General features: G+C 35.8%; 1 protein-coding gene across 1 annotated transcript in view; it reads left to right on the top strand.

The window, feature by feature from the left end:
* The window catches only part of SOX6 (SRY-box transcription factor 6), a 245,401-nt gene extending 220,732 nt beyond the window's left edge, over positions 1 to 24,669 (top strand). Inside the window, exons 13-15 of the mRNA XM_050711088.1 lie at positions 13,668 to 13,901; positions 16,470 to 16,686; positions 24,366 to 24,669. Coding sequence (XP_050567045.1) covers positions 13,668 to 13,901; positions 16,470 to 16,686; positions 24,366 to 24,669 — 755 coding nt within the window. The remainder of the gene's footprint in view (positions 1 to 13,667; positions 13,902 to 16,469; positions 16,687 to 24,365) is intronic.
* The last annotated feature ends 1,855 nt before the right edge of the window (positions 24,670 to 26,524 follow it).

Below are 26,524 nucleotides of genomic sequence, written 5' to 3'. Positions count from 1 at the left end.
TTAGAAAAGATATATTGACTACTTGTAGATGGCTTTTTTTTTTTTTTCTCTACAGTCTTGTTCTCAAGACAAGGAGTCCAAATTTAGTCCTACTGATGGTCATAAACTGTGGGGAAGTGCAATTTGAACTGCATCCTACCCCCTTGCTAATCTATACCAAGGGAGCTCTGATGGAGTACAGTTCCACTCCCTGCCTACCTGCACACCTGCATTTCCAAAGGAAACTAAGTGTGCAGAAGCACGGTACATGTCTGTCTCATCCCAGCATGCAGCTGAGACACACGAGATCTGCGAAGTGCTCCTGGGTACCATAGCTTTGACATAGCTTTTAAGCTTCAAGTAATTTGTTATAGAAATATAGAAATATCAGCAAACTTTTGTGTTTATGGAATGCCTTTGTAATAGTATCTTGCAATGATTTCTCTCTACTCTTTATATCTTGTCTATGGTATATGTCAGTGATCTGGCTTTGACAGGATCCTAGCTACATTTTCCTTTAATCCTAGGAGTGCTTGTGGTATTTGATCAGAAGCTGAAGCTACATGCGTAATTTTTAAATCATGAATTAGAAGACAGGTCTTAAAATTCCCTACATTTGGCTTTATGCAATTATAAGACATAAAGAAAGGATACTGCAGAATGAACTTTAGGACCTAGACTTCTTGTTCCTGCTCAGTGTGTGAAACTTCTTTTAGACTAAGGGTAACCAGGTGTCCCTACAGAGATGAATTAGCATATAAAGTTGTATTCTAAACTTGTGTTACTCACAATGACCTATCTGTCATCTGCATGGAGGCCTGAGAATCATCTGTAAGAGTTTTATATTAAATATGACATAAACCAACATCTCTATTACTTTCTTAGCCACCAGCAGGATTGGGCTAACTATATTAAAAACCATTCTCAGACTGTATTCAAAAACATTGCCATTGACTGTGACACTATTTGATGAATAATCCCCAGCTCTTACAGCTGTATCATTACCTGGAAATCTGAGTTGTCCTGTTAAAATGTGTGATTCAATTGTAGCTGGCAACATTAAAAAAACATGTTTTGAGAGCCTCATAAATACTCAGCAACTGGTATCCAAAATTATAAGAAACAGCCAATTATAGAACTAAGCAAGATTTTTTTCTCCAAACTTCATCATTTTAAAGGAAACATCATTCTTTCTGTAGGCTGCTTCATAACTTTGAGAATTTGAGATTGTCAGTATTGAAGAATTGCTAACTATCATGGATGCACCAAGACAGCTTTGAATCTGTCTTTAGCTAAAACTCCCCTATGAACATGACTGACACATATTAACTGACCAGAGTGTGGTAGAATATAGTCAGGAGTCGTTGGTGAGCCCTTGCTAAATTCTAGGTGGAGGAACCTAAAATATTTACTTCTTTTAATTGAGAAGATTGGATATCTAAATACTTTTTCTTGGTTCTAGTTCTAAAACAGAAACTCCTTTCATAGATGCACAGCTTTGGTGATAGTGCTGCTTCTTTTGAATCACATACACCTCGTGCTTGTAGAATGTGCACTATGTTTATAGATTTTTCTATTTTTTGTACTTACAGTCCAATGCTATGGAAAATCTGTAGGAAGTATGTTAAGATTTTGCTTTGTAGTAGAGAGTAATCTGCAGAATAGAACTAATGTTCCTGTTGACAATTACTGATTTTACCGTAGCTCAGGTTGCAGTAGGGTTTCCTTCAGCAATCGTAGGGATTCATATTCCATCAAGACCTGATCGTAAATCCTGCCAAAGAATTGGCTGTTAATATATGGTTTTCTTGATTGTATCCTGAACAACATCTGAATGTTATTGTTTTGCCACTGTCTCACTATGTGATTTTGTAAAAGAGAAATAACTTCTCTATGTCCCATTTTCCAATGCGAAAAATCAGTTGCATTGTAAAGCTAAATTCAATTTTAAAAAGCAACTGGAAATAGATGAAAATGCCATATTAGCTTTAACATTTAGTTCCAAATTCAGTGTTCATTTGTGTTTATACGTTAGAGTCAGGGGCTTGCGAGTTAAATATTTGGCCTCAGAGTTTGCCATATGGGACAATGCACACAAAGCCCTTTTCTTCTGAGTCCTGTTTTAATGTTTTCATTTGTTCTATTTCTTATGCGGTAGTCTTCCTGATTCTGTAAACTTTGTTTAGCACTTGCTGCTTCTTCCTTTGAAACTAATCTGTCAGAGTATGTTAAGTGTGGTCCATAGTTGTGAGGGATAGGTCCATCCCTGCTCGTTGAGATAAAAAGAATTTTAAAATTAGCTGTCTGTATTCTTTATCTATGTACTTACTTCATCCTTGTTTTAGATTATTACTTTTCAAAATCTCCCAAAGGATCAGCTTTGCTATGAACATAGATGTTGAGTCAGTCATTAAGGTGTATCATGGAGTTCCCAGTCTGGGCTTGGTACCAGCCTGTCTTCTAGTCCAATTAATTGACTTAGTGCCCATGTCATCATTAGTGCCTCTGTCCTCCCTTTCACTGCCTGCTATCTCTTTAATTTGTAAGTTCTTTGGTTTAAGATTGTGTTTTTCTATATTCTCACCATTTGAGGTGATTTAGCTTTAAGCCTTATCTGTTTGATCATGGTATCTTTGACCATTCATCAGGTAGGCTGAATGCAAGCCAAATGGGGACTGTGCACTGCATAACCATCGGTAATAGGCTACCTGCAGTAGTAAGCTCTAGCTTGTTCTCACTAATTCTAGTTCAGATATACTCAGGTTTTGTTCTGAACCTGATTTTGGACCTGAACCCAAGCTCACCTTTGCTTTTAAATGAACATATTTCTATCCAATAATAAGCATAAGAATCTGGTTCTGCAGCATTTCAGACAGTGTATTTGCTGTCCAGCATACAAAGTCAATGAATTGTTCAATATTTGCAGCAGTTACAGCAATCACTCTTTTTATGTCCATCTCATTCAGATTTGACTTGGGCTAGCCACATTGCAAGGCATTTTGTAGCACAGCAAGAGATTATGCCTGCCCAAAAGCAAGGGGAATTGAATGGCTAAGAAAGAAAGAAAGAGTGTTAGGAATCCTCACAGATTTTACCCACTTCCAGAATACAGTGAGCAGATGAGTAGTTGAAATGGCAGAAGCAGCAGTGAACATGGAATCACTGAGGTATATGTGGAGGAGAGGAATGAGCTAACTTGGGGGGAACACAAGGAGTCTTTGCAGTGTAGAAGATAGTGCCTTGGCCTCATGAGAAAAACATGAAAAAAGAACCAATAAAAGGACTACAAGGCTGATACCTAAGGGTGAGGAGAAACTGCCACTTTGTACAGCTCCAAATTTCTGACCATCTGTCAAACTTCATTTCTGATATCCCAGCACTAGAGCAGACATTGTGACAGGTGTCTGGATTTTGCAAATCTTTTCAGTAAAAAACAAAACAAAACATCAATCCTTTCTCAAAGGAACACCTCTACCATATGCTCCAATCTTCAACATGCTCATATACACCCAACAGTAAATAAATGCTAAATGCTTATACAAAAGGGTGAGACAGGTCCTTCTTAACTCCAGAGAAGGTCGACTTTGGCTGAAGAGGTAGGTGAAAGGGAACCATATTTTTGCAGGCAGATCAATCCTGGCAGGCTGCCAACACAGTCCAAGCATGTGAGGTAACTTGTTTAACACCCTCCTATGCAGAGGTGTAAACAGAAGGTAGTAAACGCGTGACAAAGCATCGCCTACTTTTGTGACAGTGCTTCATAAATACTGGAGGAAAGAATGCCTCTCCACACCAGTATTTGTCGCACATAAATATTTGTAATAGTTGCTATGGCAGTTGAGAAGGGAAAGATGAAAATCAGAAAACAGTGAAAGCTGTCTGAAAATAAAGTAGTGTTTCCAGAGCGAATGCAGTAAGCTCAAGTAGTGGAATTTTTATTCCCCCCCCTATTCTTGTTATAGGTCTTAAAAACAAAATCTCGTAAGTTTATCTTTATTATTTAAAGATAAAATAACTTCTTAACATCTTGGTTAATTAGAACAGATGCGAAAAGGTGGCTTTCATTAAATGTGGTTGCCATTTTTAACACATATGAAACTATTTGATTATGCCTGAAACTTCAGTGATACGCTCAAATTTTTCAGAATAACTCATAACAGATCAGGAATCTGTGATAAAGTACTTAGGCACAGTATTTCAGTTGTGTTGGATGAGATTCAGCGCCTCAGTCCTGGAGCAATTCAGTGTCTGCAGATGGGATAGGAATAAGCCCTTCTGTCGTTAAGAACCATCCCATCACTTTTCTGATGGTAACCACTTTATGAATCTTCTTGTTGCAAGCATCCCTGTAATATTTTACAGAGGGAACTCCCACTTTGAGTACTGAAAAATCTGAGCTGAGGGCTGAGGGTGTGTGGACTGATTTTACCATTGCATTGAAACCTACTCCTCTCAAGATACTAATATTGAACGTATAGTATGCTTCTCACTTTCAGCATAATAAATCTGGATGTCTTCCACAAGTATTACCTTTTGATTTTCAACTGTCTGAGGTATTTTTTTCCTACTGCTAAATATCGGGCTTTCTCATTTGCTGTTTCTATGTTACAGTAATTGATTCTTTAGAATAGCACCTTTTTAAAAAAATTGTAGCTAGAATTTCTAATGTAAAATCACTGTTACAATGCCCAGAGTTTTGTTCAGGGGTGCCCATTAGCACAGTTACACTTAAGGGCTTGTCACAGTTTCCATGATATAGTAAAACATTGTTTTCAGGAATTTAGAACAAGGCTGCAAAAAGTAACTGTGGGCTGCAGTTTTACACAAAAAAATCTTCGCCCATGAGAAAATTACTGTCACAAATCCTGAAAGCATCAGTCAGTTTGCTTAGCTATTTTTAAGTGGAGTAAGTGAAAAATTCAATATATTAGCTCAGTGGTTTAAAACATTTTTTTCACACTCTGGAGTTCATGTACAGCTACCACAGATGTCAAAAAACCCATGGTACTGATGCTTAGCTCTGTACACATCTTTGTCTTGCTCCAATATTGCCAAAGGACATCAAAGCTGCTTAAAATAATGTGAAATTTTCAGGTACAAGTGAATTGTCGGTTGATGGAGAAAGGCACCATCATGCTGCATGGAGGAGGGAGGAATCTTGCACTTTTTTCATACTTTCTTGAGCAGTAGGAGCAGGGCAGAAATATGAATACATTAAGAAAAGAGCATTGTATATTCAGGCTAAGCATGAGCAATGGATACAGCTTCCAGACAAGCAGTCTTATTTGTACAACTGTCTATTTTTTCTGAATTTACACTGTGTACCATTTTCTCCTCCAGGAACCTCAGTATCTCAGCAATTGACAAGTGTTTAAGAGCATCTGCTTTTCTTCCACATAGATATGCCAAGTATCTAAGCAAGCCTTTAGTGCGGAAGTTAGTAGCAAGGGGAAAATATTTTCTTCATTTGTATTTTGATTTAATTTTAGAGAATCAGTGGTCCAAAATGTGTCTGGGGTGGGCATTACAGTACCTTCACAGCTTTTGCAAATATTCAATTGTTATCTTTTCAATTGGGCAGATATAGTTTCACAGGAAGCTGTGCTTCCTGTGAGATTTTTCACATAAGTGCCTATTTCATGGCAAATCCCTCTTTTTTATTTTTATTTTTTAAATTTTCCAAATCAGATAATTGTGGCAACATATTAGGTCATGCCATGCCCTATCTGTAAAAGTGTCTTCCTGGCTTCACTTACAAATCCCAAATATGCAGGTGCAGCATATATGAAAAATTAGCCTTAAGAGTTTTTCCTAACATTTATTATTACTCATGAACTTAGAGCTCCTGTTATCATGCTGGTTTTGTTTCTCTCCCTTCATGACGTATTATTTACTAATTATTAATTTTTTTAGTATCAGCACCCCATATAAATGGCAAGAAGAAACGGCATATGCATACCCTAGCCCTAGGTCCTTGCAATGTAATTACTGACATTATATGGCAAGTGAGAACAGTAAACACTGGGTGGAAGGGAATTAGTTATACTGATATACAGAATGATGTTGCATATGCTAGAAGGTGCCAAAGTCAATTGCAGATTTAACCCAGGAAATGGGTCACTAATGCAGTGATTCTAACACATTAAAACCTTTTGCAAGGTTTTTTTTTTTTCTGAACTTCATTAATATCACATATTTTGAGGGAGGTGGCTTTGTAAAGCTCTCTCCCATTGCTAAACATAGTTCCCTTTAAAAATCACATTCAATTTAATCTTTTAAAATTCATTGTTTTGATACATAGGAGCAAGCAATTGTTCATTAATAGTGTTCAGCCACACCTTGAACAATGTATCCATCAAATATGAAGTCAGGCTGCCTTTTCCTCTGTGATGAATTCCTGTCTGTCATTTCTCCATCTTAAAACAAAACAAAGCATTGACTGAAATATGAATGGATCATGTCCTGTGGCCCTTGTTCGGGCAGGATTTTTAGAAAACTGTTAGGGATGACTGAAGATTGCGGAGTTAATCCCTGCATTTTAAAATCAATATCATGTTTTCTAGATGTTCTGGGTGACACTGTGATGTCAGACGTTTGAAATTATGTGGGTTAACACTTGCACTGGCAATCAATCTGTTACTCTTACAAAAACATGTTTGTGTTAAATAGATTATTGCATTCCTTTTTCTATTGTTTTGACTTGGAAGATGATTAATATAGTAACAACAATTTCAGAAAACAGCAGGTTTTCTTCTGGGAAAACAAAACAAAACAATTTGTAGTATCAATAGATCTTGTCAGATACCTAATAATAACTATTAGCAATATTTCTCACGGGCTGGGGTATTTTGTCCATGTTTTTTGTTACTATGGGCCTTTATTTTCCTCACTGGAGTATAAAATGAAGTATCAAAGGGAAACAGCAATAGTGTTTGTGGGGATGTAGATTGTAGTTAGACCTGATGACTGGCAGTCCAGTACTTCTGGTGTCATTACTTAGGCTGAATAACCTTGAACTTAAATGTGTTTCACATTTTCTCTGTCGATAATATCTATGTCAGAAGGGGTTGTTAGCGTTTAATTAATTATCTGTGAAGGGTCTTGAAGTCTGCAAGTGGCACATGATTGAAAAATCTTACAACACTTACATTCATCCCCAAATTTATAGTAGAGACTGCTTCTTTATGCCAATTTCTATCTAGATGTTTTGTGGATCTCCAGAGAATAACTTCTCAAGTTCTTCTCAATATAAATAACTTCTCAATAATAACTTCTCAATAACTTCTCTCTTGTGTTACAGCACAAGTGGGGCTATGCTGGCCTTTGAGGGCTTAAGTCAGACCTTAAGCATTAACTAATTCAGTTAATATTCCATGGAATTTATAATTTAATTATTTTAGCTGTACTCTGTGCCCAGTTTCTGTAAGGGTTAATTTTGCTATAAAATGTGGTCAAGAAATCTAAACTGTTTGTGTAAATCATCAAGAAAATAGTTGCGTTTAGCGGTTTTGATTCATTTAAATAATGTAGATTTGAGCATGGCTGGCTGTGAAGCTTGGATGTGGTAACAGCTTATTTAGAAATATTGTTTCAGCCTTTAATATGACCCAACTAACAGTTGAGCTTTGAACACCGGTGAGTGAACTGCTACCACTGACAGAGCTGAGAACAGTTGATTTGATTTTACATGCAGAATATACTTCACTATTAATTTTAGCTCCTGTCTTTCAAGTGGGGGAAAACGTATATGCAGGTTGTGAGGATGGCTGTGAAAACTGGTGCTGTGTTTTATTCAAGATTAAGAATTTTGCTTGCATATGTAAAACAAATGTACTAAAATAGTAAACTCACTGCCACCAAAACTGAAAACAAGGCACTTCGGAAAATATATGCTGATATATAACTGGGTAGAATTTCCTTCATTTTGCAAAGCCACGAGCCACATGCATCAGCTCACCGCAAAGTCATTAGGTCTTTTTAAACTCAGATGAAAAACATTAACAAATACCACAAAAGGCTTTAGTATGGCCCCTTTGTTCATTCACATATGGCAGTTTATAACTCCTGCACCACTTGGGTCGTGTGTTTGTTTAAGCTGCCTCCATCAGGCCAGCCCTGAAAGAACAAAAGACATCTTGAGCGATCCTAAGCAGGAAATGGGCTAATCTAAACATGGCTTGTGACACTATAAGTAGAATAGAAAGGGGAGGGATTGATTAGTCATTAATGTCCAATTGACTCCATATGGATGTTGCAATAATAAGGCCTTTTTCAGTGCAGTAGCGAAGTTATTGAATTAGAGGTTTATGTTTCCTCAGAGCTGACCTTAGGGAATTCCCTCTTGGTTCTTCTTGCTGATGTTTTAAAGAGAATGGAGTCTCTTAACAGGAAAAATAGAAGCCTTAGAATAACTTAAGTGTTGTATGAATATAGCTAACCTCTGCTACAGTATATTCCCAACTCTTAGTATTCACTTAACACGTTTTAGAACCTTTACAGGTGAAATATTTTACAGCCCATTTAAATATTACACTATTTAATGAATTACTCATGTATTTCTCAGTTTTCATCCCCTTTTTGTTCACTGACATGCAGCCTGTAAGATATGTTGGGCCCTCAAATCCCAGCGGACTAATATTTGTTTAGCATTTGGAATGAAACCAGCCTGATGAACAGATACTTCCCTGCAGAATATTTGTGTCTGTGTGACTACAGCATCACTGTCAAGTAGCTAGTCATGTTTCCAAGTAAGTGTTAGTTTTGCATAGTGATGACAAGACATGCCTGTAATGACAATAGTTAAGAGATGCCCATTTATTTTGCCTCTCTTGCAGGCTGGTGATAAAGAATGAGAAAGTCTTCTGAATATGGGTGAGGGTAAAACAAAAATGGAGAAGTAAGAGGCAGGCAAGGGACAAAACAAAGATAAACATTATACTAACCCTGCTACAAATCTCTTAGGTTACAGTGAAGTAGTCATCTGTCTAATCTTCTCCAAAGTTGAACATCAAACTTAATAGCTCGAAAATAGCTAAATATTCTGGTATTCTGAATCTTCCAAAGCTTTTCTTTGTTATACTATTCTTTCCAGATTTGCATTTTTCTATTTCATTTAAAATATTGCTGTAGCTTTCATAAAGACTGCATTTGTCTGTCCATATGTTAAGGGCAGGAAGGGGGACTGCCAACCCATGTTTTCATGCTTCCTGCTCTTATTGCATTTCCCTGTTCATGAGTAACCCATCTCTAGTAGCAAAAGTGACTCCTAATTTCTTGTTCATTAGGTTTTGGTCTCTGCAGTGCACGCTGCTAGCAGTGCTAGTTTTATTATCATATTCAGGGCCAGATATTCTGGAGATCATGATCAGTTCTTTCCAAAGTAGACAAAAATATCATCTCAGCGTAATGAATAACTGATGATATGAGCACTGCTGTTAACCAGTCACTTTGACACTAGAAACCTAAAAAGATTGTCTTTATTTCTATATATTCTATCTTGGTATGTATCTATGGAAGATGGTATGCAGTGTATTCTCTAGAGTAGCCAGAGATTCGTTATGTGAGGGGATTCAAAGGAAATCTGTTACTTCAAACAAGAATCAATGGCCAGAGTGGGAAGAGTAATTAAGGAATAACAGAGGGACTGATAAAAATCTCTTTCTTTTTGCTGTCACTTCTTTTCTCATTCTTTCTTCATCTTTTTCTCAACCTTTTATGCTCCTCTGTGTCATGGATATTATTATCTGCACTCTGTTAACACGTAAAGGCTGAATCTGATGTTTTGTTGTGGTAAATGATGTATAAAATGGAGTGTAAAATCCCATTCTATTAAAGACAGTAGGATAAACCTTCATGTGACCAAGATTTCAGCGAACATGGTAGGAGATGGTGCCTGTCCTAAAATGCTTGTCATTGTAAAAGGTGAGAAACTTAGATAAATGCAGGAATAAATAAATAAATAATGTAACAATCGTTACTGTACATTTCTTAACATTTCATTCATGTGAAAACATTTATCTTTTTCTTGTGAATGATCAGATACTTTTCTCTTTCTATAGCCCAGGGATTCCTCTTGCCTATGCATTAGAGAACAGTCAGCCTCTTTTGGAAGAAAAACATTGTTTGAAATTACTTTAATGAGGCTGTAACATTTTTAGATTAATTCTGTGCTGTTCTTTGGCCCAGTGTTGTACCTAGTCTGGAATCCTGTTCCCACAGGGCAGTTGGTTGCCATATATCCACAAAAAGTGATCATTCTCCTCTAAGCTGTTTTTACCTTTAAATCATTAAAGTTCTGACAAGTCGAGTAAATGCAAAGGAGCTAGGAAGTGAGGCAGTCTACACCCTCAGAAGCTAGAAGTGTCACTTTGAGGATAGCCCAAGGCTTTTGGGACAAAGTGTAGATTTTTTTGCCAACTAAGCCATTAGGGCAGCCAAAACATACTGCTTTTGCAATAAGTTTGAATCCCGACCAAGCTCTTGACTCTGAAAACCAAACTCTCCTTCCACAACTGCAGTATGAACAGAGCATTAGTCTCCATAGAGAGATGATTACCGCTGTTCTTCTCTCTTCTCACCCTTCATCAGTAGTATGCTTTTTGTTTTATCTATTATTTGGGGATTGTTATTTATTAGATTTTCTGAAAACATTTTCAGAAAGAACAGATGTGAAACACCTAGTTCCTTGCAGTTGTATATATCTTTTCTTCAAAAATTTCAGGCATCCATGTCTTTGTCAGTACTATAACTATCACAATAAGAAAAAATCCTTACTTTGTAAAACCTGTTGAAATTGTTTATATAGGACGTGGTACTGTTTGAATATCTGAATGACAGGATGAAGTACCTAGGAACAGCCATGCAGTTTGAAAGCTTGTTCTTATGTGTTTCAACTTGCAAGAGCTCACTGAGCATATGTGCTTTTTATATCATTAGTGTTTCATTTCTAAGCTTAGAAGATACTGAGAATTTCTGGCTCCCCACGTAGAATCAAATGCTAACAAATGTATTTTCTTATAATGCTTTGTATGCTGAATATAGTTCTGTAGCTTTGAGATAGTTACAAGAACACAGAGATTATATTACTTTAGTTATTTGCAGAAATTCATTTTGCAGATGCTTTTGTGATGGCCTATGGGTCAACTTGCAAATATTCCCCCAGAGATCAAGCACAAAGAACATCAACTCATTGGCTGCTTTTTCAAATCCTTCAAGTATGGACTTGCTTAAAGCAGATGCAGCCAGAGCTGCTTAGCCTTCTTGGGATGTTTGTAATTTATTACTGTAAGAATTGTTTTCTAACATAACCTTTCTCTGAAAATAGATTGCTTATAATTTCTTTTTTTTTTTTTTTTTTCCCTTTCTAAATTATATCCAGTTTAACAAGCCTGCCTATAATCTTGATACCAGCAAAAGTAGTCTTTGCCTGCATTAGATCATGCCAAAACTGTTTGAAAGGGCTAAGGACAAACTCCTTAGCTATAGTGAATAAGTACCTTTCTGAAAGTAAGAGATCATCATACAGGTTCAAATATGTATTATTTTATTTTCCGTGAGTAGAATAGCTGAATATTTTCATCAAAAATATATATATTTTTTAATTTGTTACCAACTTATTAATATTTTCACATAATATTTAGAAATATTGTGATATTCTTTTGAAAGATGGAATGACCATTATGTGCTACATTTAATCTTTCTCAAATTATGTAGCCATGTGTCTCAATAAATGTTTCAGTGCTGATTTAGGTTTATAATTTATTGTAGTTTCACAATAAGTATATCCTCTCTTAAAAGATGGTATCTTTGATGTGCATGTTGCAAGCCTTCTGACAGTAATGAACAAAGCCTCATTAACCATACACACCCTATGTACTGGTCCTACATGCAGCTCTGAATCTTATGTCACTCAGCAAAACTACTATTCCTTTCTGCAGTAAAAACCTGACTGCAGTTGCAGTCTCCTGTAAGCACTGAACACCTGTTGCATGGTACTTATCCTAAAATAATATTGAAATAGTTTTGCATCTTCCATTTTTCTATTTGCCACAAACCTGCCTTCTTTTACATGCATGCATGTTAGTATACAAATTGCCAAATTGGTGTCAGTTGTAAAGTAATGGCATTCGAGACATCATAAATTACCGTAGTGATCCTCAGGAGAAGAGACTGCTGTATACGAATGAGTGTTTTGCTCTCAGGGTAATGTATGTCTTCATCTGGCCCAGTAGTCAGCATATTGCCCTGTGTTGATGGATATAGTCAGCTTGAAACTACACTACATTTCACTGCACAATAAACATGCCTGTCAACACCATATAAAGCAAAATGAATTTATCCTGTATGGTCAGTGCATTTTAAATGAAATTAATGTACTGTGGACCTGGTGGCAAAAAGGTAATGTATTAGTTATGCATCCTTTATTTTAGGACTTTTTTCATGTAAATGTATTTCCTATACAGAATGTTTGAAATGGTGTATCTAATAAGGTAAAGCATTTTCATAGTAAATTAGGAAGCTTAGTTTTTGTACAATTATAAACTTCAGAGTCAGTCAGTCACTGAAATTAGTAGATCTCCAGTGTGATCTCCGGGCTTTTTTGGTGAATATGAAATAAGTGTCTGGAGCAAGAATAGCTTACAAAAAAAGGAAGCCTATTACTGTGCAATTTTCTTTTCAAGTAACATGCTTTTTTGAGGTATTCGATTATATGACCAGTTTGTTGAGGCCTAAGACTATGTATGTAACTTTCCCACTGTAAAGTCTGTTTGCCTTTCTTTTATAGCTAAGGCTAAACCTTAAAAACATATCATCATGATTGCAAGTTTTTCTAGGTAAACTGTGCCTTATCCAGGCTTAGTTAAGTTAGCTCTTTCTTCTGTATTAACTGGTTCTACACCTCATCCTCAGCTCTGTGAACTCAAAACTCCCCACGAAGCTTTGCTGTCTATGGCTAAGCAGCAAGGCTGGATGCATTAAAAAAATCCAGCAACAGTTACCATGCACAAGCTGAACTGAGGCTGGACAATGACAGGACACTGGTGTACATTAAAGCATAGCACCCTGGAGAAACTGGGGTGTTTGCCACCCATTCTTGAAGCTGCAGCATGCCGCACATGATGTACCTGTTGAAGGCAGGTAGTTTTACTACGTATATCTGATTGAATGCTCAAATTCAACTAAAGGAGATGCGACTTTACGATGTTCAGCTCCAAACGTAATCAGACCCATGCAACTAGCAGCATGTACCTCAGTGTACTATATAATTTATTTTATGAAATGTTTTGCACGTGCTTCACTACTCAAGCAGAAGTCATTGTAAATGACTTGTGTGAACAGGTCTACATCAGCCTGGATTCTCAGGTGTAACTTTTATGTGAGTTTTGTTGAGCATTTGGAACATTTATGCTATGTTAACATTCCAAACAGAAGCTTTTTCAAATCTTCATAACTGGAGAAATACCAGTGCAACTTGTTTTCTCATTCAGATGTTGATGGGTGAGTTTGACCAATTACAACCAAAATCACTGGACATCCTTTCTCTGTCTCTGTCTCTCTTTCTCTCTCATAGATCTGGCAGCAGAGAGAGAAAGAGAATGATGCTAAAATAAACAGCACTGAAAGCGCTTACATAATCCACATAATAATGTTTTGCATCCATCTTGTTTCTTCCTGCCCTGACATTACAGGAAGTAAAGCAATGAATGGCTCTGCAGCTAAACTACAGCAGTATTATTGTTGGCCAACAGGAGGTGCCACTGTGGCTGAAGCTCGAGTCTACCGGGATTCACGGGGTCGAGCCAGTAGCGAACCGCACATCAAACGACCAATGAATGCTTTCATGGTTTGGGCAAAGGATGAGCGTCGAAAAATTCTCCAAGCTTTCCCTGACATGCACAACTCCAACATTAGCAAAATCCTAGGTAAGTGCAAGACAATGACCAAATCATGACTGCAGCTGAAACAAAATCAAGGAATGTTTAAAAGGCTATGTCATTGCAGTGGCAGTTGGCATGGGTTAGTTGTTTTTGGAGATGTGAAAAGATGAGGTTGTTTAAGTTAGTAACACAGGCTAGTAACTTCCTTCTTGGATATGCAACTTCTCTAATTTTAGGACACACTATGTCAGAAAGATGTTCACTGGAATCAAAATTACTGAAACTTATACAAATGAAAACTCATGAATTGTTTTCATTCCTTTCCTTTTCCCTTAAATAATTCTGTTTATTTTCAACAGCAGACTCACAATATAGTTTTTAGATTTAGCAACATTCATAAAGAATGTTTTGTGAAATCTGTTACAAGAATATATCCTGATAAAATGTCTAATTGCAAGATCCTATTAGAAATCACCTGAACTGCAAATCACCTGAGTGCAGAATGGTACTTTCTGGAGAATTACTAGGAAAAAGGAAAAAAAAAAAGTATAAAATCATAATCAAAGGTTTATGTCAGACAGTGCAATAGCAAGAGACCCGGCACAGTTCAAAAGATATGCAGTTGTATACCTTCTCGAATGCAAAATTATGTTTGATGCTGCCATGTTCCAAAAGCTAAGGAACCACTTGCATCATAAAACTAAAATATTGCTTTATTAAAAGACACCATAGTTAACATTTAATTTGTATAGATTGGGACAGTCAGGGAATAGACCATAGGTTATGTTTTGCCACTATAAATTTGCTCATTTTTGAGAAATTTTGATTTGCTTTCTGAGACTCCTCCAGAGAATTAGAAACATACGTGAGAATGAGTGGTGAAATGTTAAAACCTATATATGCTTTCTGAGTCTTTGAAGTGGAAGACAGATGCTAAATGTAACTCATAATAAATAAAAGTAAAAATAAAGTTTCATCTGTAATCATTTTATTCTAAACTTTGAGTTCAAATACATTCTTACTAAAGTTTGTTGCATTTGTTCATTCAATCACAGGCAAGAATACATACAAATAAATGTTACTGTGCCCTAAAACTTCCAAAATCTTACTTCGTAGTTCTCATATTTTTGTCTACCATATTAGTAAGTTATATGAATAGCCTTTCAGTTTTGTATAAAACCTGCACTGTTTCAGTGTTGGCAGCTGTAGGGAATCTATATTATTTGTGTGCATTCTGTGAAAAAACTATTAGGAGTATAGTAACCGTATTCATTAAAATGTAAACTTTCAGCATAAATATTTCAGAAGTGCCAGCAATTGACTGTTTGTTAACCATGGAATTAACCTGTCAGTATCTGCTCTGCCACAAATGAGTCTATGTCCATATAATATCTGTGCAACTTTTCCAAGACAATGAGAAAAGAGCCTGAAATATTAGAACTGACACAGAATATTGCTGGCTACGGATAATATTTATACAACTTTTCCATTTGTTGATGTATGAAAAATCTTGGTAAAAGAATAGCTTCCACCCACGTTTACCACAGCTGTAATCATTTTATCCATCTAAAAGACACCAAAAAGCTACTTTCTGCATTTCTTATCCCCTGAAAAAAAAACCACCAACAACAAAAAAAAACCCTTCTCTATTCAAGTGTTTAGATAGTTCCTTATAAACAATATGAGAGTTCTGAATACTTTTTCCTCTTCCTGTGTACACTGTATTAATTCTTTTACTTTTTTATTGGTACAGCTTTCAATGAAAGTTTACTGTGCCTGAAGTGGGATAGAGAATTACAAATGTGCTTTCCTTTCTTTTTCTTCTCTTTTCCCTTCTCCTTCTCCTTTTCTTGTCCCTTCTCCTTGTCTCTCCTCCTTTTCTTGTCCCTCCTCCCCTCCCCTCCCCTCCATTTGTTAAGAAATTTAAATGTAACTTCTTCAGTGCAGTGTTGTGCATTTACTACATGAGGTCAGAAGATAATATACATAATAGGATTTAAAATATGTAAAGGTGCCAATATTATGCCAAACTTATATCAAAAGATTAGTAAATTTAAGACACTGGGCACACAAGGGATTTTTCATAATTTTTTTTTGAATCTATGAAATTTTGATATTTTAGCCTGCTAATTAGCAAAATATTAATATCTATTAGTAGGAGGATATAACCCACATCTTCATAAAACTATCAAAGAAGATTTGACATGAAAAATATAGTTGTAAACCTTACTTAACCATAATATTGTGTTCTAATACAAAGCTATAGAGCTATTCATAGATTAATGCTCGTATTATTAAATAAATAAATAATGAAGTCTGTTTTGTTACATGAGACTGAGATTTTGATATGTAACTATTGATTTTAAGTACATTTATTTAATAGAGGGAGATTTACATACATGAGGTTTACAGCAATATCTGAAAGTCAAGGCTCTTTTAAGATGTCTCAAGTTGTACATCCAAATACAAGTGCCGGCTGATGTAAATTCAAATCAGCTTATTTAATTAAATTATTTAAAATGTGTTTATTACGGCAAGAAGGTGTGTTGAAATGCATGTATGTAAAACCAAACTTGCTTTACTTGAGCACTCACTGATGTTTTGTATTAATAGGATCTCGCTGGAAGTCCATGTCAAATCAAGAGAAACAACCTTATTATGAAGAGCAGGCACGGCTAAGTAAAATCCACCTAGAAAAGTATCCTAATTACAAATACAAACCTCGACCAAAACGTACCTGCATTGTTGATGGAAAGAAATTGCGTATTGGTGAATACAAACAACTGATGAGGTCTCGAAGACAGGAGATGAGGCAGTTTTTTACCGTAGGGTGAGTACTATTGTTCTAATTGTTTTCAGTGCACCACAAAGACAGAGCAGGCTCTTTGAAAACAAATTGACATATCTATTAAAGTCACTTACCAATGGCATTTAGAAGGTAAGGATCTAAATCTATAAAATCTTATTAAAAACATAAGATATATCACAGAGGATGGAACTATCAGCTGACCACTGAATGCTGATTCTGAGAAAATGGAATTCATCAAAGTCAAAAGAAGTTGTTTCCTATTAGCCTGAAAAGTTTGAATCATGTCTCTTGTGAGCTAGTGGTATGCTTTTCCATTCTGGGTTGGTAATGACTTAATGAGCATTTCCTAAATTAAGACAAGAACAAAAAGGAAACCACAAAAAATTATTCCAGTGTAGAATAAGGAGTCAGGAGAGGTGGAAAATGGTAAAAGGTACAGAAGTAATAATGGTTAGATTAGGAACACACATGATATCATTACATGAGGGTATGAGGATTTTTGTTACATATAGGACTGTGGCAAACAATCTTTTTTAAGAACACATGGTTTAGGATGAGTGTTTCAAGTAGTGCATAGATTGACTGGATAGGTATACAACATGGAAAATATAGCTCAGAAAGATCCTGTGTGTTTTTTAACAGTATTAACTCTATTCTTCAGGAGAGAAGGCAGAACTATGAAAGACTGACAGACTAAAGGTAGCAAAAGTCTAGTGAAACAACTGCACCATAACTGATTTCTCTCTCTCTTTTTTTTTTTTTTGTGTGTGTGTTTTTTTTGTTTTGTTTTAATGAATTCATCTGTGATGCTCAATGCTCTAACAATGTTTCTGGTGGTTTACAGAGAGTCTAAAAGCTGTCTCCACTGCCAGCTCTTCCAAATTCACAATGTTCTGCTTATTTCTCTAATCACAATAGTCTCCTTTTGCTGGGTACTTTACTACCAGATAATTGACCTTGACTCGATTATGTGCCCTCACTTTTGGCTTGGGATGCAGAACTCCTGTTGCAGTCAATTATTTTGTGGTACAGCCTGCAACAATGTGGGCTCTTTCTTCAATGAGTAAATAGAAGTGTTTTTGATATATTGAAATAACCTTCCAGTCTACAATTTTAACATTGTTTTTTGTTCTTTGCTTTAAGGGAAATTGTTTACTAATAGGCTTCCATCAAAATTGTACTTAGAACCCTAAATAGAAATCTGAATTTATACAGCACATCACAAATTATATTCAGATTGAAGGAATGAAACTCTAGTTTATGTTTTCCAAAGCAGATTGACAGACCAAGTCATATATGTACAAGAAATGCAAAAGAAATGCCAAAACAGCAGTCTGGAAAAATTGAGAATTGTTTGCTAATTCAAAACAGTATTAAGTAGTACCCTTTCACATGTCAGGACTGATGGCTAATATAGAGGTGAGTGTGGAGGACAGATTCAAGAAAGTTCTAAAGAAAGTCCCTACATAAGAGTGATACTGTGAATTAAAAAAAAAACAAACAAACAACCAAACAAAAAAAAAAACAAAACAAATACCTTAATGAAATCTGTTGAAAACAAAACTGCTGGTGCAACCAGAATTTAACATCTGCCTTATATATCAAAATCTTTGCACACATACAGTGTTGCAAAGGACTATACTGGAAACAATGTTTTTTAGATTTGAAAGTAATGATAAAAGGTGTTTGAAGTCTACTGGATGTGTTTGATAAAGGTGAAATGAGATCCATGTTGCATTTCAGAATAGATATAAATTTTGATACTGAGAAAACACACTGTGATTTCTAGAATTTTTTTCATGCTTTTGTGTGACTTCTCACTATCACCCAAAATTTCTTTTTACCTTAAAGAAACAAATTAAAACAAAATTATTGGAAGATTTGCTTTTTGAACTGAAACATAAAACTTATATGTCATCATTTATTTCAGAAGAATAGTTCACAGAATACTAAAAAGTAGAATTTCATCTGAAGCAGATTAAGTAAAATAAAGTAATTGGGCCCATCAACTTCTTAAACTTACTTTTCCTTGTGTTTACCTTTATATATCACATAAAGCATCAGTTGGAACAGTTTTCCTAGCTGACCTTGTGCACCCATCATTTTTCCACTCTTTTGATGGAACAAACAACATAAACCTTCCTTCAGAACTGTAGCTGTGGGAGTTGAGATGCAGTTTCCTTTTCAGAATGAAACAGGAGACAAATACGTTTTTTAGGATTGAATATACTTCACATTTACAGGAAATATTTCAGCATACAATAGAGATTAAAAGTACAAAGTAGACTCTAATGAAATGTGCTAAGTGCTTCATGCTACTTGAAGCCCGTCCGCCTTCCCTCCTTCCTTCCCTCCTTCCTTCCCTATTTCCTTCTTTCCTTCCTTCTCTCTTCCTTTTTCTCTTTCTTTCTAGAACATACTGATTAAGTTGAGAGTGGGTATGCTAAAATGGCAAAAATTTATCCTCACAGAATAAAAAGATAAATAGATCAGATGTGAAGAGAAAGATAGAAAGACAGGTAGCTAAAGAAATCTAAAAATAGCAACAAATTTTTTTTTTTTCTTATTTGTGTTTGGTGTTCTCTTACACCGGTAATCCGGTAAGGGCTAATTTCTATCAGATCCCTATGGGTGAACCATTGGCTAGCATAGAATAATCCTCCCATGTGTATAATTAATACACCCCCACAAACAAACAAGAAAAGAGTTTTATGCTGCTTAAACTTTTAAGATGCAAAAAGCTCATGCTGCTGACTTCAGTGAGCCACATTCTTTGATAAATATTTGTAAGACACAGAAAAATTGTTTAGTGATTCTCAATATACAAAGCAGACAAACTTTAAAATAAAGTAGAGAAATAAGCTAATGAATGGCAAGGCTCTGGTCACATTTTTTGAAGAAAAACTTCCAGAGAATTGAGTGAGAGTGGAGATTTCTTGGAATAAATTGGGCAGGAAGTTCATGCTTTGGAGATAGACCAGCAAAAAAATCTATGTGCTGTCAAATATGTTAAGTAACAGAGAGGAATTGAACATGCGCATAGGCCTTCTATTGCATCCCTACATGAATGCATTTTGTTCCAAATAGGCAGACAATAAACTGAAATAATTCCTATTTATGTGACTTACAATTTATCTTCAATTGTAATTTTTCTAACGCATAAGTAAATGTAAAGAAATGGAACATACATAAGCCTTAAATTCAAACATTTTAAGTCAAGAGTCTGTCTTTTGTTGCCTTGTCTTACAAAAAGTAATTCAATTCTCAGTCATTTTTAATCTAGTTCACTTTAAATATGAGTACATGATATATACATTTCTCTGCAAAATGATGTAAGCAGTAACGTTTTTTGTTTTACATTGTAAGATGTTTAGAATAAAGCCTTTGTAGTGTTTATAACTACTGTACACATATGTAGTCTGAATGTTGCTAGACTACAGTTTTGAATAAAGCAGTAATATTATATTCCTGTAGCATGAACTTAAAGTAAGTACACAATGGGTACTTTTGTGAGATTTACTGTTATTTCATTCCTTATGGAGATGTAAGTTTCAAGGTTGTATAGCATAGAAGCGTTTTATTTAATGCGATCGATTTTGCTTCAGTCATTTAAACAGCTGTCAGAAAATAGTAGGGAAGGGATCAGAAAACGATGGTAATTTGCCAATTTAAATGTTTAGCTAGTGTTGCAAAATTCAAAAGCAGAATGTTCTCTTAATGCCACAAACTTGTGAGCGGGTCAATTGATCTAAGAATTTTCATGTTACCTTCTCTCTTACATTTACCTAACTATTTTGGGCCAGATCTTTTTTATCTGAGGCCAGATCTTTGGCCCCAGACTGGATGGACATGTTAGATGGACACCTCTCTCTGCTGGCAGAGCAGAGAGGCAGGAGACCTGTAGTAATTGGCCATCAGAGGATTTGCATGTAAAACAGGAGTGGTTTGAAGCCAGGGTATGTAGCCATGCATTACCATTGCTCACAGATCTGAAGAGATAGGAAGATTACTGTTGGGCTTTGGAAATCTCAGCCAGGCAGAAAACATTCTTGAGTGGACATTGTAACGATGTGCAACTGAGCTGAGTTGTAACCTGTAGCTCTCAGTAAAGCTTGTTTTTATCTTCTCTCTCCAAGATCCTCTGAAAGACAAAACTCCACCTAGATTCAAGGATTAAACATGTGGAATTTAATGTTATTAAATATACTACAAAAATGAATGTCTTTAAGAACTACAAATAAAAGAAAATATAATGGCCAGAGTAATAAATTAGAAACTCCAACTCTCCCTTTCAAGAAGGAGCGTGGTTAGACTAAAAATATATGCTCTTTGACTTCTTTGCCATGCCAAACCCTGTAGAACTTAATTAACTAAAAAATGACAATACTCATCTCTAGTAACATATATAATCCATATAGTTTCTGATACCTTAAACATGACTTTCTGGGATGTAATGCAGTGACTTAAGCAGAATTTACAGTGACAACATGATCATCCCTAAATGATCAAGGCTCAAGTTAGAGGTATGTGCCCAGTTACTGGGCATGTGTGGTAGCCCGTGTTTAAGTGCTAGCAAATTTTCACTAGCAAGTGAGTTCAAGTTTGAGACACTTGTCATTTAGGTGGTACAGTTAACACATGTTTACAGTTCTATAGTGAGATAGAAGTAATTTAAAGCTCACAGTTTTATTACCCACTCCGCAGCAGGCATGCATACTGCATTTGATTTTCGTTTAACATGCTAAAAAGAGCTGTGTTGATGAATGACAAATTCAGTACGCCTTCAACTTTCCTGTTATACCAATCAAGTTCTTTACCAGTTAGATTCACTCTATCATTTGTCATATATTTAGTGCAGCCTTAATTAAAAGGCAGCTCTGTAAATTCTGCTTCATTATGCTAAGATGACCTACTCCCTTTATACTTTGAAATAGGTCATACTTAGACAAATGTACCCCATCCCATTGAAATGTGGATATGCAAAAAAGTTTTGCTCACTTGATAAACATTTGAAAGAATATATGAATTTCCTAACTTAGTGTAAAGCTTAACTCTGACAACTTAAGTATATCAAGACAGTTCACAGCCCTATCCTAAACAATTTTTTTCCTTCTTGCTGCTTATAAAAAGACATTGCTATTAAAAAAAAAAAAAGGGGGGGGGGTGGACTTTTTTAATAGGGGGGAGGGGAACTAGGGTTCTGATCCTTAGTATCATCTATAACAAAAGAGCAGCTTGCACTCAATCATTTTTGAGTATATTCTACATCTCTAATCAGAAGTGTTGTAAAACCAACTTTTCTCAAAACAGCTTTTAGCATTGATCCTATGGTGCTCTTTGATGAACACCTAAGGATTTTTTCTTTTGCAAATGCATCTATTCTAAGAAATATCAGAACAACTAGCAGTTGTTGGACAGACAGATTGAAGAAAATTAAGTGTATATGGCTCAGTGACAAATATGTAGAATTTTTCTGTTACCATGTGTGGTTTCTTTTTCCTTTACTTTGTGGAAACAGTCACTAATGTGAACAATTTCTGTGTCTAAAAGTTTGTGGAGGAGGTACCTGTAGGTTTTTAACAGTAGTAGTTTTTATGCCTGACAACATGCAATCTTAAAACAGAAATGTTCCCATGTGAGGTAGGTGTTCAATTTTATGGATAAAGTTTTGAAAGATGTTTGCAGCAAATCACTTGCAAGCAAACGCATTGGCTGAAAATTGTTTTCACAGAACATTTATCAGACCATTTAAAACGTGAAAATTTAGTGAAAAATCCCTAGCTGTTTGTAAATCATCTGCAAATCATCATTTCCAAACAGGAGTATAATGGCTGTGTCAAATGAATTACCACAATGTTTTTGCTCACTGCTAGCCAGGTGTACCATACTTATACAACAGATGTTTGAATTTCTCAAGCTGTGCAGAGGCTTTAAGAGTCAGGCTAGCAGTACCAGCAATGAAGGTAGTACATAATGCTATTTGAATATTCTCTTAAACAGACTATTCATGATTTGACTGTCTCTATTGGTTTCTAAACTTGAAGTACTTTGGTCTCCCAGTAACTCTGTGGTGTGATATTTATCAAAACTGGAATTTGGTCAATGAATGACAAAGACCTAACATTTAGGGTCTTGTAAATAAGCTGTATATTATTTGTGTCTTGATTTAGCTATTGATTAAGGATTTGTGAGAGGCTGGTTTATGCAAAGCATATTTTAATCTCCTTTTGAATTTTAGCATAGAGTAACACAGTGATCAAGAAGTAAGAGATTTGTTAGACTATTCTAACACATCTGATGCTGTTTCTCCTGCTAAAATTGTAAAATACAGAGATCTCTAATACTTGGTCAATGTTGCTCTAAAGAAGGTTGGGAGACATTGAAATACAAGATGAAAATAGACATGTATGTCCAATAACCAGTCAATAGTAAAACAGAAATTTCCAGAGCACTGGAGTATTTCTGGTACTGGAATTTGTCATATCTAAGTATGATGTTGATTCTCTTCCTCTGGACAAGTTACATTCCTTCTTTTTCTCTCACCTTTACTAAAGGTAATGGTCCAAAAATAACGAGAATAATTGGAGGTGTCTTTTAAAATAGGAACTGTGTTATTAATTAATCCAGATGTAAAAAGTAGATTTAATTAATTCATAGCCAATAAAGGCTTGACCATGTAAGGAGTTCAGCAGCCTGACCTTTACTCAGCAAAGCAGTTGAATATATGTACATCATTGTAAGAAGATACATTGCATCATTTTTAACAGTTGAACTACGTACATGCTATAATAAAGCTTCTGTTGAATTGCTTGACTGTCAGTCAAATCTAGCCTGTTCTAGTCAAATCGTGGTATTGATCCAGCATGTTAAAAAACATCACAAGCAAACAAACAAACAAAGAACGTTATATGGTACAAAGTTCTACATCAGCAGCTAAGATGTACCAAAGGCAGAGGCAGTGCACCCTTAATTGAGTCTCTCCATGTATTTGCATTGTGAAAATGAATCAGATCTGCCATGGGATCCTCAGGAATGTTTTGGTTTCTGCAGACTATTCATTACCATACAAAAAAAGAGCACTTGTTCTTTTTTCTGAAGTACTTGGCTTCAAAAACTCAGTCCCAAATCCCAAAGAACAAATGGCATTCTGATCATGGATTTGAATAAAAATCAAAAGCCAGAAATAAAATATCAAAAGTATTTCTAAGTGATGTAGGAGTCTATCTAGCACTTAAATAGTAGATTACATCCTTACAGATAGATAGACGATGTTGCTTAGTCACCTGTATGCCATTTAGGCACTTACAAGTAATCTGAGGTCCCATCATAACAGACACAAAACAAAAGCTCTTGTCATGAGTTTGGAGGATGTAGATTTTGGACACCAGATGTCTGTTGCAGCAGTTAGGTATCACACAGGCATCTAGAAGATCTCTGTCCAAGTGCTACTTTGCAGTATGGTTTAAATAAACACACAAAATACATGAAAAAATCAAATTCTGGTAGTTGCTAAACAGTTTACTCTCCAGTTGCACCTGGGGGGAGCTCAGGTGAACCAATACCATACAGGACCAGACTGTGAACCCCAGAGGAATGCATGCAGCCCTTGTAGGAAATCACCTGCTTTGAATTGGACTTGCAAAAAGGCATCCCTCCTCCAAACAGAGGTAATCACGTTCCCATCTTGCTTTTCCTTCCAGACAACAGCCTCAAATTCCAATCACCACGGGAACGGGGGTTGTCTATCCTGGTGCTATTACCATGGCAACTACCACACCATCACCTCAGATGACATCGGATTGCTCGAGCACCTCTGCCAGCCCTGAGCCCAGCATCCCCGTCATTCAGAGCACTTATGGTATGAAGACGGACAGCGGAAGCCTTGCTGGAAATGAAATGATAAATGGAGAGGATGAAATAGAAATGTACGAGGACTATGAGGATGATCCCAAATCAGACTATAGTAGCGAAAATGAAGCCCATGAGGCAGTCAGTGCCAACTGAGAAGTGTTCACAGAATTAAAGTACTCAGACTCACTTGGGTTTTTTTGGATTTTTTTTTTTGAACAAAAAGTTCTTAAAGAGCCTGCATGCATGTGTGGCTCCTACAGTTACATCAGCAGAATGGTCTTAAATGTTTCTTAACGTGTGAGACAGATTGTTTCCCTAATTTTTCATGAACTTTTTTTGTTTTATTTTGTTTTTGTTTTATTTTTTATTTTTTAAATTAGATGAAGACATATATTAAATATCAGACATCAGGACTTGAAAAGTTATATGAATCGATAGCTGTCTTACAAGTCTTACCTTTTGTCTTTTACCTTTTGGATGCTGATAAAGGTTTAAGTTACTGTTTTAGATGGGGGTTATACATTCTCACTCAGGTATGCTGTGCCAGCCTACAGGTTGTGAATGTGTTTTTATTCTGGATTATTTTAGAAAACAAAAACTGCAGTTTTCATATTGTGAAACAGAACAAGTCCGCAAGTGTGCACATCTGTGCATCATAGCTCATCTTTAAAAAATCGTCTCTGAATTCCATTTTTTTCCATATGTATAGCTGAACTTCTGATGTGCCAAACTTTTCATAACTTTTGAATCTTAACATTTAAAGAAAAAGTCTTAAAGGAGACACTGTAAAGTCTTAGACAATCCTTTGGCATCTTAAAAATATATATATATAAAACCTAATTTTTTTTCCAGAAAATGGTGAAGTACTCAGGAATCTGGAGACAGGATATTCTTAAGTAGTGAACATGGTTGCCATAGTGCATGTGCCCAATTGCTTTTGCCTCTTGATGCCATTAGTGTGAAATTTTAAGTAAGCACAAAAGAGCGATCACCAGCTATGGACAGGCCTGTCTTAGCAGTGTGAGGCCACCTCTGACTACATTCTTTACCCCTTTGCTTTTAACCCTTGCATTCAGTCTTAACACATTTTCTCTTAAATAATTTATTCATTCCAGAATGTCAAGGGTCCAAATACTTAATATTTATTTTTAAAAGTACTGTTGGTGGCATTACACTTAAAATTTCTTATTGATACTTTAAAGAGTGCTTTCTTTCTCTTCCCCTAAATTACACAGGTATATGAAAATAAAAGTGCACCTGCTACTAAAATGAATATGACATTTATGAATGAGAAATTCAGTTGTTTCCATAACACTATATGTTCAAAGAGCACTTGTAAACACTCAGCCTTTTATAATGCAAAATAGAGTACTTATATATGTACATACAATACAAATACTCCTAAACTTTGTGTTTATAGTTATAAACCTCTATACTTCGATGCACAGCAAAGGCAGATGTAAAATCCAAATTGCACGTAGAGTCCACCATGATGAATTTTTAGGGCCTGTAGAATCCTGTAGTGAATCATGGCTCCATACCTCACGTTCCTATTGTCACCTGAAGGAACTATCTGCTACCTTGAGTATTTATGCAGTGATTTATATGTGAGACTCCTAGTGGGGGAGGGAAGGCCACAAAAATATCTGGCTTGCAAAGCTGGGCATATGGTGCATCAAAAATATTTATTAAATATTAGTCATGTGGGAATGCGAGCCAGGTCTTGACGCATGTTTGTCAAGTGCTTTGGGATCTTTGGATGTAAGGTGCTACACAAACTAAATTTTTAAAAATTTGTATTACTACTGGAAACAATGCAATTGCTAGAGAAAATTCTGGGAAATATACAAGAGAGAGACTGAAAGACTGAGAGTTTGTTAATGTTCAGAAATGTCTAAGAGATTGCCTTTATTTTTTTCCCTTGCATTCTGCTCATGTTCATAAATACATCACTGTATGTAATATGCAGATCAAGTGGGCCTAGTGAATACATGTGCTGAAACTCCTC

Source organism: Cygnus atratus, chromosome 5 (genome assembly GCF_013377495.2).
Source record: "Cygnus atratus isolate AKBS03 ecotype Queensland, Australia chromosome 5, CAtr_DNAZoo_HiC_assembly, whole genome shotgun sequence".
Taxonomy (NCBI): Eukaryota; Metazoa; Chordata; class Aves; order Anseriformes; family Anatidae; genus Cygnus; species Cygnus atratus.
The sequence above is the reverse complement of the archived record's forward strand: the minus strand, read 5'-3'. Positions and strand labels throughout refer to the sequence as shown.